The sequence below is a fragment of the Aquarana catesbeiana genome, linkage group LG07 (assembly GCF_042186555.1).
Source record: "Aquarana catesbeiana isolate 2022-GZ linkage group LG07, ASM4218655v1, whole genome shotgun sequence".
Lineage (NCBI taxonomy): Eukaryota > Metazoa > Chordata > Amphibia > Anura > Ranidae > Aquarana > Aquarana catesbeiana.
Window position 1 is genome coordinate 87,642,216 of NC_133330.1, and position 14,222 is coordinate 87,656,437.

Genomic DNA, 14,222 nt, shown 5'->3' on the forward strand with positions numbered 1-14,222 from the left:
AGCAAACAGTTTTGGCCAGTAAACTCTATAATAAAGGCTGTATTTTTTTTTTTTTTTGGCAACAGGCTGTTCCACTAAGTTTTACAGGAGTTTTCTGATGTGGTAATCTGCAAAATATAGGATTGTATAGCTGTCGTGTTGTGCTTGAATGCCTGACCTTATAAGCTCGTAATGCTTATGGTTAAAGACGTTGGAATGCTTATTAACATTTAATATGAACAAATTCTTTGTTTCTGTCCTTAGTCTAACTCGATTAAAAAATGCCAAATGGAATTCTGTTTTATAGATGCTGGTCCTGTGGGATTTCAGCGTATTGATTTCTTACCAGAAGCTCCTGAAAGTGTATCTGAAGAAAGGAGTGCCGTGGACATTCCTGTGGTCATCACCGCTGTAGAAAGTAGACTTGGAGGAGTCATCGCTACAATAAATAGTGTTTTCAGTAATACAAAGTCAATTGTCGCATTCTACATTGTTACAATGAATGATACCAAGGAGCATTTAAGGTATTTGTCTTTGTCAAGTGACATGAGACCAGCAATTAAATTGTATTGTGAACATATTATTGCAAATTTTGTGATTATGCTGAAGTGTAGGAAAGAGTCTATAAGATTCTAATGGCCCTCCAGTAAATCATAGATCCAATAAGAGCCATTGATAAATAACAATAACGTTATGACTGTGTGCCAGTTAGAACAGATAGTATGGAGCACTGCAGCAGCTAGTTCAGACAAGAAGCGAATGTCAAAAGATTTTCTTTATAGCCAACTACTTTTTGCAACATTAGGAATTAAACTTCAGTAAATGTTTTTATTTTCAGTTTGTCTAGAGTACTATCAGACTGAATTTTAATGGTTAAAGAAGAATTCCAGGTTCAGCCGAAAATGTATCTATATTTGCACGATCGTGCTCTAATTATGGAATAACATTTTGTGCAAATGTTTTCTACCTGCTGAGATCTCCCTAAAGAGTATAACGTTACCATTCCTTATGCTACCCGAAATTTTGGCTTAAAGCTGATCTCCAGGATTTCTGTCAATTAAAATAGTTTGTTTGGGCCAATCTGGTCCTAACGAACCATTTCCTTCATTAAGTGCTGCATTGGTTCTAAGTGCTGTATGAACTGTATGTAGGTTCAGCTACATAACAGTACACAGTGCTGAGTTCCAGCTGTGAGACAGAGACTTCCCGTCTCATACCAGGAACAAAAACTGAGCAGTACTCAGCCATTCATAGGCAGTTTTGTATTCTGTGGATGAATACAAAGCTTCCTCTGATTGGCTGAGGTGGAGAGGCAGGCTGATGACATCACGATCCCTGACTAGGCCAATCAGAGGAAAACTATGTATTCATTCACAGAACACAAAGCTGCCCATGAATCTCTTAGTGCCGCTCAGACCGACTCTTTTTTTTTTTTAGTTCCTGGTGTGAGAAGGGAAGTCTGTCTCGCAGTCGGAAGCCAACACTGTGTACTGTTATGTAGCTGAAGCTACATACAGTTCGTATAGCACTTAGAGCCAATGCAGCACTTAGTGAAGGAAATAGTTTGTTTGGACCAGCTTGGCCCAAACTAACTATTTAAAGTTACAGGAAACCTGGAGATCAGCTATAATACTCATGTCCATTTTCTTTTTGCTGTCTGTGTCTCTTTGAGGAGATTTCCTTAACTTTCTGTACCGGAAACGGATCCGGAAATTAGGCAAAATCCTGTCTCTGGAACATATGCTCTATCACCTTCTATGCCCTTGACTAGTTTTTTTTTTTTTTTTTTGACAATGATCACCAGGGCCAAAATAGGTGATAAATCTCTCAGGCACAGAGAGCAATAAAAACATGACCAGGATTCTAACCTGTAGCCACTCTTTCCAAAACTATAAAAACAAGGTTTGGCTTTAGATACGGTTAAAGATTTTTGTTTGTTTTTTGTTCCTTGAAATCTTCATTCCTAGGCCCTCAGATACCCCCACAACAGTGATCTTCTAGTGCTATGAAGGTAATACGAGTAACTTCACCTGTCACAGGCACTCGTCAAAAGTGCTGACTATGTCCACTCTTTCCACCCACCACCTCCATTCATAGATGCTCTACTATCAGTTCCCCTGATGAAAAGTGCTCTATGAAGGGAGGACCTTTCATTCATCCGCCCATCCCCTGTTCATAGACCAATTTTAAGTGCAGGAGCAGAAGGTACAGCTTCTTTTAAAGGAGCAGGAAGGGAGGTGAAAAGAGTGGGCATAGTAATCACTTTTGATGAGTGCAAGCTGCTCTACCTGTCACAGGCAATAAACCCAGCAGCACTCAAAGATCACTGCTTCAGAGGTATCCAGGGGACAGAGGAATGAAGATTTCAAGGAACAGAGCAGTGCCCAGCACATGGAACACTTGTCATTCATGTAGGTACAATCTCTGGTGCTGATTTATTTAAAAAAAACACTAAACTTGGATTTTGGGTCCTCCATATGCAAATCCGCTCCCACAACAAACTAGACAACCAGAATAATTATTTATTGGTGTATCAGTCATGGCTTCTGTGTGAGAAGGTCATGGCAGGCACAGGAACTTGAGTATGCAAGTACGATAAACTCACTACAGTACTTGTATAAATCAAAGATACCAGTGGGTCATCCTACTTGCATAAACCCAGAATTAAAATACCAGCTTTTGGTGAACTGATACTTTTCTTGCTTCTAAAGCCTGTTTTAATATTTTTCACAGGACATGGCTTGGTGACCCTAAACTAAAAAATGTCAAATATAACATTTTAGAATTCGATCCCAAGGTGCTTGATGGGAAAGTCCGAGCCGAGGCTAGTGAAAAACCTGTAAGTAAAATATGTAATTATTTCCTATAGGGTTAAAATGCTTTTGCAAAGTTGGTAATAATACATTTTATTTGTCTTATTTATGTTTTGTTTTTTTTTTTTTGTTTTTTTTTGTTTTTTTTCTTTTAGCTAACATTTGCTAGGTATTACCTCCCTGACTTGCTCCCTGGAGTAGAGAAGATAATATATCTTGATGATGATATCATTGTACAAGGTATTCCGCCTTTTATTTTACTAAACCTTACTTAAACCTTTTTATTAGTGCCAGCTGCAGCTCTATTATATTATTCAGTCTGGCACAAGGATTCTTGCAGTGGCAGCAGAATATGATGGAGGCCACAAAGACTCCTAGATATGGTCATACACTAGAATCTGTTTTATACTTCTCTTCCTAAATATCCACTGTTTTTGTTTCTAATCAGGCAGAACCTTGCACTGCTGAACTTACAGGTTACAATGGTACTGTAAAGCTGGCTATACACATCAATCTGCACAATCTCCTTTAAACACTATGTAGTGCAGAGGATTGGTTGAATGGCTACAAATTGAATAGGTTGTTTAGGTAAATCATAACATGACATAGTTTTTTATAAATTCAAAGGAGATTGTACAGTTAGACTGAAATATGAATACCCAGTTTTACATTTACCAACAAATATTTAAAGGGTAACTCCACTTTCACGTCAGGTGAAGTCAGATTGTAATTGAATGTTATTAAAAGTTACCTCTCCTTTTCAAACTGCAGCTCTGTAATTTTATGAAAATGCAATGCACTATGGCAGCCTGGAGGTGTTCTGTACAAAGAATGTGTACAGAACGCCCCCCAGAAACATAATTTGCTGCTTGTATAATTGGCTCACTGATCTTCCCAGAAGTCTAAGATACAAGACAGATTTCAGGCATCCCCATCAGAAAAAAAATGTCCTTTTTGATGAGATACTCCCAATGGGAAATCTCATCTAAAGGGATGCAGGCCCAGCAGCTTTGCTCATTAGAGCCATGCAGGTGCTGCAGCTGATTGATAATTATGAAACTATTCCCATTAGATTCACTTTTCCACATGGACACAGACCAACACACAGGAATTGCTTCAGAATAACAAAAGGTAGGAATCTACAACAAAGTTAGTTAAAATCTTTGCAATGTACATCAATCACCCAGGGGGGAATGTTTTTTTCTCAACAAAAGTGGAGTTACGCTTTAAAGCGGAACTAAACCCTCTTATCAGTTTCAGCCAGGGAAGCTGCCATCTTGGTCCCTGTTTGATCTTCAGCTGCCATTGTGATCAGTTAGGACACCAGCCATTGGACAGTTTGATAGTGTGGTTGAGAGCACAAGCAAATGGGACAGTTACATTCCCAGCATGTGATAGAATGTAACAGTTTTTGAAACTGTTAAATCGATGGGTTTAGTTCTGGTTTAATATGAGAGCCTACCTAAACAATCAGATTGTAACATACAGTATGTGTCCAGCATTACTCCCATATAAAATAGTCCTCTAATATGGTATTCTTCCAATGTACAGGGAAAAATTAGAACGTATGAGGGGTGGTATGAAGTGGCCTGCCAATGGCCCAATGAACAAAAAATGTCAGTGTTATTTCAATGCAACCAACTGTTTATGAATCTCCACATGTGGTGTATTGTCATGATGCGAGTGGAAAGCAGCTATGTGTGAATGAGTTTGCTTATCTCAAATTTCTCCTGTGTTAGTCGGTATTTTTTCTAGTTTTGTTAAATCGTTTATCACTAGGCATAATGAACTAATTATGAACATTTTATACGGACAGGTGATATTCTAGAACTTTACAAGACCCCAATAAAACTTGGACATGCAGCTGCATTTTCAGAGGATTGTGATTCTGTTACATCAAAATATCTTGTTAGAGGCGCTGGTAATCAGGTAATTCTATTTCCTTGTGTGGGCCTCTGGTGCATGCAGCTTTTGATTTGTTTTCTTTTGATCACTGCAATGGTTAAAAACTATATAATGTAAATATTGTGCAACCTTATTTTATCATTCTATGGGCCCATATACGCTGGCGGCAGTCCTTGTTTGACAGGTGGCTGAGAGGTGATATGTCGTGTCCTCACTGCCTTAATTGCATGTAGTTGCAAGGCAATTGCAGAGTGGCCCCATTAACTTGTACAAGCACTGAAACTGATAGGGGGTAATTTTGCCACAGCTGGGAAGCAAAGCATGGCATGCCACAGCATGTTTCCAATCCCCTCCAGCTGCTGTGTTAAAGTGTTACTAAGCTCAGGACTCTGCATTCACGATATCTGGTCTCCCACAGTACATGGAAATAAAAATATTTTAGTGAATATAAACTGCTACTTACCATTTCTTGTCAGCAGTATATAGCAGTCTTGTGATTATCAGTGTCCAGCCGAGCACTGTTAACTCTTGAAGGAGGAGTTTTCATTCTCATATGACTGTCCTATGAGGCTCCATGACTCCTGTCCCTCTGTCTGGACAGTGCTGATTGGCCCTGTGCTGATCACATGCACCCTTCCACTAAAAAACTCTCTAGCAATACACACTAAACTGAGCATATGCAGAGTGCTCCCAAGGCTCTATACTACCAAGACAGGATCAAACAGCCTTTTTACACAATGAGCAGGATTAACCCCTTAGGTTCCACAGTGAGTATGCTTTACTGCATATACAGACTGATTTTACTGTTATGGGTTTAGTAACACTTTAAAGCGGAGTTCCACCCAAATGTGGAACTTCCGCTTATTTGTGTCCCCCCCCCCCCCCCCCAGTGCCACGTTTCCACTTCCAGGAGCCACAGCTGCGGCTATTGACGTCACTGCTCAGCTTCCTCCTCTTCCCCCTGTCGCCGGGCCAGTAGGCGAGAGGAGTGGAGCCTCGCCCATTCACAGTAGGGTTCCCTTACCCGCAATGGCGGTGGCAGCCCTCGACAGCTGATGGAAACATCAGCTGCGGTGCCGACATTGCTGGACTCCAGGACAGGTAAGTGTCCTATTATTAAAAGCCAGCATCTGCAGTATGTGTAGCTGCTGGCTTTTCATTTTTGCAGCGGTGGGGGGACCTCTGCTTTAAGTTGCAGCTTTACATAACCCCCCATAACCCAACTGTCCTATCTTTGCTGTCCCTCAGCAGTATGTGTGAATTAGCCCTTAAGGATCCCTGACCAGTTTAACCAGGTTGCAGGTAGTAATTTGCCACCTTTTATTTAATGGATGACAAATTCTTACATCTGCCAAGTCAGATTTCTTGGCAATAAACAAATAGAATTGCAACAGAATGAGAAAGGCTTGCAAAACATTGTTTGCATATACCATACAGTAATATCAAAAAACATGTAAATAGATGATTTCTGGAACTGTGTGTATGAATTGAAGAAGCATACAATCTGATTTGCCTCTACCACACGTTTATACACTAGGGAAATTTTTTGGAAATAAGCTAATTAACCTGCCATGTTTGATAGTAGAGGGAACAAATACAAACCAGAGTATCCCAGGAATTTGAACCAAGTCTACAAAGCTTTAAGTGTGTCCACCTAGCAACCATGTTGTAGACCAGGCGTCAGCAACCCTTTTCCACTTAAGGGCCGGATTCAATGTATGTGAATGCATGGAGGGCCGAATTCACCTGCTAATAAATGAAGATAATAATAATCCTAACATAGTAATAACAACATTACAGGTTTACCTCACTTTAAAGAGGTTGTAAACCTCGGGGGGAAAAGTAAAAAAAAAAACCTGCAAGACAAAGGCACAATAAGCTAGTATGCATTGCATACTATCTCATTATGAAACGCTTACATTAGAACGATGCCCTGGATCGGTGTCGGCCCTCCGAGTACAGCGCAGACATTTTACTTCCGGGTTCGTGGCTCCGACAATGTGATTGGCTGGTGGCGTGATGACATCACTCCTGTGCATGTGAGTGGGTGCCGCCGGTAACAGCACAGCTACTGAAGAAATGGCACAAGCGAAACGTTTCTTCAGTGCGCATGTGCCGATGACGTCAGCACATGGGGATATAGTGAATATCTCCTAAACAGTGCAAGTTTAGGAGATATTCACGGTACCTACAGCTAAGCCTTATTATAGGCTTACCTGTAGGTAAAAGTGGTAGTAAATGGTTTGCAACCACTTTAAGGTGCTTCACTAATACAAAGCCAGTTTACCCTGAGGAAGCATGTGGCTGGGGATTCAAATTTTCCTGCCCCCTCCCCCATCCTGGCACCCAAGGGTGGCTGATGACAGGGAGAGATGGGGTCCCTATCCCCAGGGGTGATGGGGTCCCTAATAGGGTCTCCCCCCCCCCCCCCCATTGCAGTGTCCTCTGCCCCCCTTCCCCCCATAGCAGTTTCCTGTGTCCCCTGCAACCCCCCCCCCCCCCCCCCACTGTAGTGTCCTCTGTACCACACCCCAAACACACACTGTGTAGGTAGAACTCTCCTACCTTACACAGGTGTACAGCAGAGCAGAGATCGGGTGGTATCACAGGGCTGGATGGGGGCAGGAACTGCTGAAGTTAACTTTTCACAGTTAAATTTTAACAGTTCCTGCCCCATCCAGCCCTGTGATACTGGCTGCTGTCCAATGAAGAGGAGAGCGGTGAAAATGTCCACGGGTCGGGTGCACGTGAAATCATCATGGGCACTGATGGGCTGGACATTTAGCGGTGGTGGTCCGGGTGCGGCCCGTGGGCAGTAGGTTGCTGACCCCTGTTGTAGACTGAGCAAAGAATATTGACAATATCTTCAAGCAATTATTGTTCTGCAAAAGGTGCATAATAAAGAAGGCAATTTAGCAAAAGGATCAGCAAAGTATGTCCATGGAAATGGGACCAACAGACTGCCTATCTCTCTTGCAGCGTTACTAGACAGATTCTGGATGTCTTTTCTTGCAGAAATATACCATTGCACTTTATAACAAACCGATAGGGGTATTCAGCAGGGCAAATTCTTTAGGAAATATAGAAATTGGGACATCTACTTCAATTTGAGTAGATTAAGCCTACCCTTAACAGAGAGTGAGCATTTGACAAGGTGAAGCATTGTAATTTGGACTTTTGTAGTAGGGGAAGCATTGTACATTTTAACATTTTCAGGGGGTGAGATTTAGTAGTATATTACGTCTAAGGGTAATACAGATGTTAATGCCTTAGCATAATTTTGCAACTTTAACGTGGTTTAGTAAAACCATACATCATGACAACTACTTTGTGCATCTAGGAGGATTACACCGCGTTTTTAGGACAAATTGGGCTTTTATTTGGTAGTAGATGATAATGAATATGATTTTTTTTTTAATTGTTATTAAAGGAAAACTGGCCGAAACTAATAGGAAAAAAAAAATATTTTTTTTCTTTTTAAATTTAGCTGTATTTACAGTACAGCCCAGAAACAATAGTCTGCATTCTTTTGCTTTTTTTTTTCCTTCCTACCTAAAACGCACTGACGCGAACTGACACTAATTTGAAAAATTCAAGAAAAAGAAAAACCTGGCCCAAAATAGACTGACCTTTTGTCCCTGACCTCGACCGTTACTTGACCCAAACACTAATCCTGGCACTGACCTAGATCAAACCTTGATCTAGGTATTTTTTCTTTTATATTTATTTTTTATTTTTACACTTTTTTTTTTCTCTCTGGAAGGAGAGAGAAAATTAGCTTTTTCTTACAGCTTACCTGTAAAATCCTTTTCTTGGAGTACATCACGTGACACAGAGCAGCCATAATAATGACTATGTGGGTTATACGCCACCTATAGGTGAATGGACACTGGCAGATACTCAAACAGGGAGTCCTCCCCTATATAACCCCTCCTACACAGGAAGTACCTCAGTTTTGTAGCAAAGCAATGAATATCCCAAAAAAGATGGCAGAGGCCTCTGTGTCCTGTGATGTACTCCCAGAAAAGGATTTTACAGGTAAGCTATAGGAAAAATCCAATTTTCTTTATCGTACATCACTGGACACAGAGCAGCCATAATAATGACTATGTGGGATGTCCTAAAGCAATGCCCTTGAGGGGAGGGAGACACAATCACAGAAACTGCCACCTGAGAAGGACGACTTCTGCCCGAACATACTGTGGCCAAAGCGGTATCCTCCGTGGCTTTGATATCCATCTGGTAAAATCCTGTGAATGTATGAACAAAAGACCATGTAGTGGCCTTAAAATCCTAAGCCACTGACACCTGATGACCCAAGATGCCCCCATACACCTGGTATTGAGTGCTTCCAAAAAGGGGTGGGGACCTTGCTCTTTCAAGCCATAGGCTTGAATAATTAACTGGCAGGTCCAATGAAAATAGTTAACTTGGATGCCTCCTGCCCTTCCTGGGCTCTACTGGCAGCGCAAACCAGGATTCCTGACCTGTGCCAACAATCCAAGTAATCCTGACCGCCTGAACTACCTGCAGCGATCTTACTCCTGCCAACTGAAGATCAGAAAAGAAGGCAAAACATTGTCCTGATTCAAGTGAAAACTAGAAACCACTTTAGGTAATGAAGATGGATGAGAACGTAACATCACCTTATGATGCGAGATCACGAATGGCTCCTTGCATGAAAGAGCTGCCAGCTCTGACACTCCACTTAGTGAAGTGATACCTGAAACCTGCAACCAAAGAAGCCACACTCTTAGATAAAAGGACTAAGGCTTCATGTACACGGGATGTTTTTACAACCTCTCCTGAACGATTTTAACTTGACAGATAGTAACCCACGTTTAAAATGTCCGTTTAGCCGTGTTTGCGTTTTAGAAGCGTTTTTTTTTTTTTTTTTTTTTTTTTTAAATAGCCAAAAATGAAAAACGCCTGTAAACGAAGCGCAGCTGCGTTTAGAAGCGTTTGGCGCTTGAAATGCCTCTAAACTCAGCTTCTAAAACCATTTTTTTGCGTTCCAAAAAAAGCATCTAAACTCAACTGCCTAGAAACTACTGTAAACGACCCTGTGTACATGTACTGATAAGATAACATAGAGGAGAGTTCAGGAGCAGGTGAAAAAAATGCATGCAGTTTAAAAATGCCCGCAGCGTACATGAGGCTTAACGGTCTCCCAATTGGTTCAAAAAGTGGCCTCTGCAAGGACAGTCAAGAGCAAATACAAGTCCCAAGGACACAAGAGTAACCTGACAGGTGGGACTGTCTAGGTTACACGCTGTATGAAGTACGCATCCAGAAGTAAGAAACAACCGCCTCTGGAAAATAATGGATAGGGACGAACTCTGACCCTTAACAGTACTTAAGTCCAATCTCCTCTCCCATACTGATTGCAGAAAGAAAATGAAAATGAAAATCTCCCACTCGCATATTTCTGTGGGTGCCATTCCCTGGCTTCACCCCAGGCATAAATTCCAAGTCCTATTATTGAAGTTCCCTGAAGCTGGCTTCCAGGAGCTAAACAGTGCAGAAATACAGGACTCAATACCATTAGGTCCCACTGGACTGGGAGTGTCCAAGAGGCGACACCCGTAAGACCCGCTATATCAGTGGACCAAGTCCTCCTGGGCTAATTCGGCTAACACTATTATCAGTGTTACCACCTCCCGAATTCTTCGCAAAAGATGTGGCAGAAGTCAGAAAAGATGGAAAGAGTGAAATAAGGGAGAACTGGACCCTAAGGTGTTACCAGCGCACCTGTGTGTAAAAAAAAAAAAAATAAATAAATTGTGAAAAAAATGCGCTGTCTTATACAAATAATGGTAGCTGCCAGCACATCAGATAATCTGTGAATAAGTGAACAAATAAAGTAGTATAGTGCAGCGCTGATGAAGATGAAATAAGGAATAAAATTATACCAATATAAAGTGAATATGATAAATGAATATTCAAAACAAAAATACACAGCAATAAAATATCACTACAATAGTGATAAAATAGTATAACCAACAATGTCAGTGCATATAAAGTGCACAAAGTCCATATATGACTTCAAATATAGTGACTGTGAATCTGTGTGAACTGGTTGTCTGTAGATAATCCACCACCGTAAGGAAAGGGGCTTACCAGACAGGTTGAACCCAACTAGGCATATGCCTGATGTGTCAACCAAGCTTTTGGTGTAACACACCCAAGGAGGTACAGCAACCACGACTTCCAAAATAGACCAAATCAGATAGGGATCCGTGACCATTTTGACATCAGTAGCTGTCTACCATAGGAATAGTGACCGGAATTCGTGAGCGATTCCTCTCAATATGGCATATGGCAAAAGGAGAAAAAATAGGGCCACATAGTGTAATACCGTAAAATATAAAGCATTTATTGAAAAATGATAAAATGGTCACTCATATCCTCACCCCAGAGGATGCCTTATTAGGACGAAACGTTGGGACGGGCTCTGCTCATGCCACTGCGTTGCTTTGATTTTATCCAATGCTTTTAATGACTTCTCAAATGCGAGTGACCATTTTATCAGTAAGCAGTAAGTATGCAGTATATAACCATGACTTGTCTGGCCCACAGTTCTCCCATAGTAAATACTCACACGTCATTAATATCCATGGGCTGCTGTTATGTCTCAAGAGGCCCTGTTGAACCCGCCGTTCACATGGCAAACATGGACACCCCTCCACTTCCTGCCTATATAGAAATAGGCCACTGCGCCCTCTAGTGGCTGGAGGTAAACAGAACACTGCCCGTAGGGGCTCGTGAGAGAAGACCAGACAGTCAGATCTCTTCCCCTCTCTCTTTTAAAAAGAAAAAAAAATGCAGACTTACCATTCCTGCTGCAGGACTCTGAGCATAATAGGAGTCCAATCTTCATCCATCACGGCGGGCTTTGTTATAAAAGACCTTTAAGGACTGGGTCCCCCTTAATTTGGGGTCCACTACCCTGGACCTGTATAGCACCCTGCAGGAAAGCACCTTGGTCAGAACAAACACTGCACAGGATTCCGTAAGGCTGCATTACAGGCAAACCTCTAATCTTCTTTCCTTCTGATGAGGCTCGGGTATCATCCATTTTGGCTGACAGCTTTTTCGATTGGATCTGATTGAAGTCCTTGATTCTCAGTAGAACCGTTCCAGACCTCCAAGTATGCTCCAAGAGCACATGTATCACATCAGTGACAACCACCTTACAGACTTCAGAGTCCACCACAGCGAACAGCTGAAGCGGAATCTGGAGTTCCAGGTCCCAATCATCAGTAGTGGGACCGAGGCTCCCGGTGAGACCAAGGTCTCTGTGGTGGAAGCGCGCTGTGCGGCATGCTACCAGCACAAAGGGAGATAAACTAATATGTGGCTCCACGGAAAAAAAAAAAAACAGTGCAGTGGGGCCGCGTATATGTGTTACGTCGGCGTCAAGGGGTTAAGATAAAGGAGACATTTGTATGCCCAGATAATTAAATTCTAACCCTATTTTAATATGTGCCTAATTACCAGATAGAGGGGATGGTAGGTGATCCAGCAGGAGGAGTACCGACCTATATCAGTTAATTTGGAATCTAGAGTATATACCAAATTTATCAAAAAGAGGCATGGAATTCTGTAAAAAGGACCAGAATTAGCCAAGAACAATAGCGTGTCATTGGAATATTGAGCAATCTTATCCTTGTTACATTCTCTTTTAAATCCTACCTCATGCAAAGATTGGTTGATAAGTGCAGCTAAAGGCTCAATGGCCAAAGGGAAAGAAAAAGTAGGGAAGGATTAGCTGTGGTGTATGCCGCTTTAGTGGAGCAGGAGTGGTTTACTAGCACACAGATTTTAGGGTGGGTATAGAGGAGTTAAACCAAATTTAGAAACCAGGAGCCAAAGCTGAATTTATGAAGCTCATAAACTGCTAGTAAGGCTGTTTTTCAGGGATTATCAGGGAGCCTTTTGTAAGTTCAAATAGGTTCTTCTCATCTTAATAGCTGTACATATTTTTGCGCATTAACCCAATTTGGTCAGGTGTATTATTCTGGAAACCATATTGTTAAGTCTGGTAGCCAGGTTTGCCAGTATTTTAATATCTGTGGGTAGCAGTTAGATTGGACAGTAGGAATCTGTCAGGAGAGGGTCTTTAACGTTTTTTAGGGAGTACAATGATAAGGTTGTCATACACTGACCTGGGTGAGACCACCTGACATTTGGCCCCATAGAGGGTTCTAAGCAGAGGCATGTGTATTGCAGGAAAGGCTGCCCACAATTACAGATCCTTTTGCATGTAAAAACACAACTCAACCGTGTATTTTGCAGTTGGTTACATTTCTGTTACCATTTTAAGCTATGAAAGGCAACATTTTAAATCAGAACATCAAAACAGGGGTGGAACTTATTATGAAGGCTTGTAGGTAAAGTGTAAGGCAGGGTCAGTTAAAAAGATACAGTATGTCTCTGCAATACATGCACATTTCCCTAAGTTTTATTCCATTTTGTGGCTAACAAATCACTTCCAATGGTATATATACAGTATCTCACAAAAGTGAGTACACCCCTCACATTTTTGTAAATATTTTAGTATATATTTTCATGTAACAACACTGAAGAAATGACACTTTGCTATAATGTAAAGTAGTGCTGCTACAGCTTGTATAACCGTGTAAATTTGCTGTCCCCTCAAAATAACTTGGTTTAGACATTAATGTCTAAACCGCTGGCAACAAAAGTGAGTACACCCTTAAGTGAGGCCCAAAGTGTTAATATTTTGTGTGGCCACCATTATTTACAGCTTGTATAACAGTGTAAATTTGCTGCCCCCTCAAAATAACTCGACACACAGCCATTAATGTCTAAACCGCTGGCAACAAAAGTGAGTACACCCCTAAGTGAAAATGTTCAAATTGGGCTCAATTAGGCATTTTCCCTCCCCGTTGTCATGTGACTCGTTAGTGTTACAAGATCTCAGGTGTAAATGGGGTGCAGGTTTGTTAAATTTGGTGTTATCACTCTCACTTTCTCACACTGGTCACTGGAAGTTCAACATGGCACCTCATGGCAAAGAAAAAAAGAACTGTTGCTCTACATAAAGATGGCCTAGTCTATAAGAAGATTGCCAATACCCTGAAACTGAGCTGCAGCACGGTGGCCAAGACCATACAGCGGTTTAACAGGACAGGTTCCAGTCCGAACAGGCCTCGCCATGGTCGACCAAAGGAGTTAAGTGCACGTGCTCAGCGTTTATATCCAGAGTTTTACTTTGGGAAATAGACGTATGAGTGCATTGCTGCAGAGGTTGAAGGGGTGAAGGGGGTCAGCCTGTCAGTGCTCAGACCATAAGCTGCACACTGCATCAAATTGATCTGCATGGCTGTCATCCCAGAAGGAAGCCTCTTCTAAAGATGATGCACAAGAAAGCCTGCAAACAGTTTGCTGAAGACAAGCACTGGAACCATGTTCTGTGGTCTGAGACCAAGATAAACTAGGTAAAGCGTGTGTGGCGGCAACCAGGTGAAGAGTACAAAGACAAGTGTGTCTTGCCTACAG

At 41.6% G+C, this 14,222-nt stretch overlaps 1 protein-coding gene across 3 annotated transcripts in view; it reads left to right on the forward strand.

Annotated features, from left to right (window-relative positions):
- GLT8D1 (glycosyltransferase 8 domain containing 1) overlaps positions 1-14,222 on the forward strand; it is a 69,978-nt gene that overhangs the window by 25,395 nt on the left and 30,361 nt on the right. For all 3 annotated transcript variants that reach the window (XM_073592427.1, XM_073592428.1, XM_073592426.1), the window contains exons 4-7: positions 287-503; positions 2,713-2,818; positions 2,948-3,032; positions 4,609-4,721. In XM_073592427.1, coding sequence (XP_073448528.1) covers positions 287-503; positions 2,713-2,818; positions 2,948-3,032; positions 4,609-4,721 — 521 coding nt within the window. The remainder of the gene's footprint in view (positions 1-286; positions 504-2,712; positions 2,819-2,947; positions 3,033-4,608; positions 4,722-14,222) is intronic.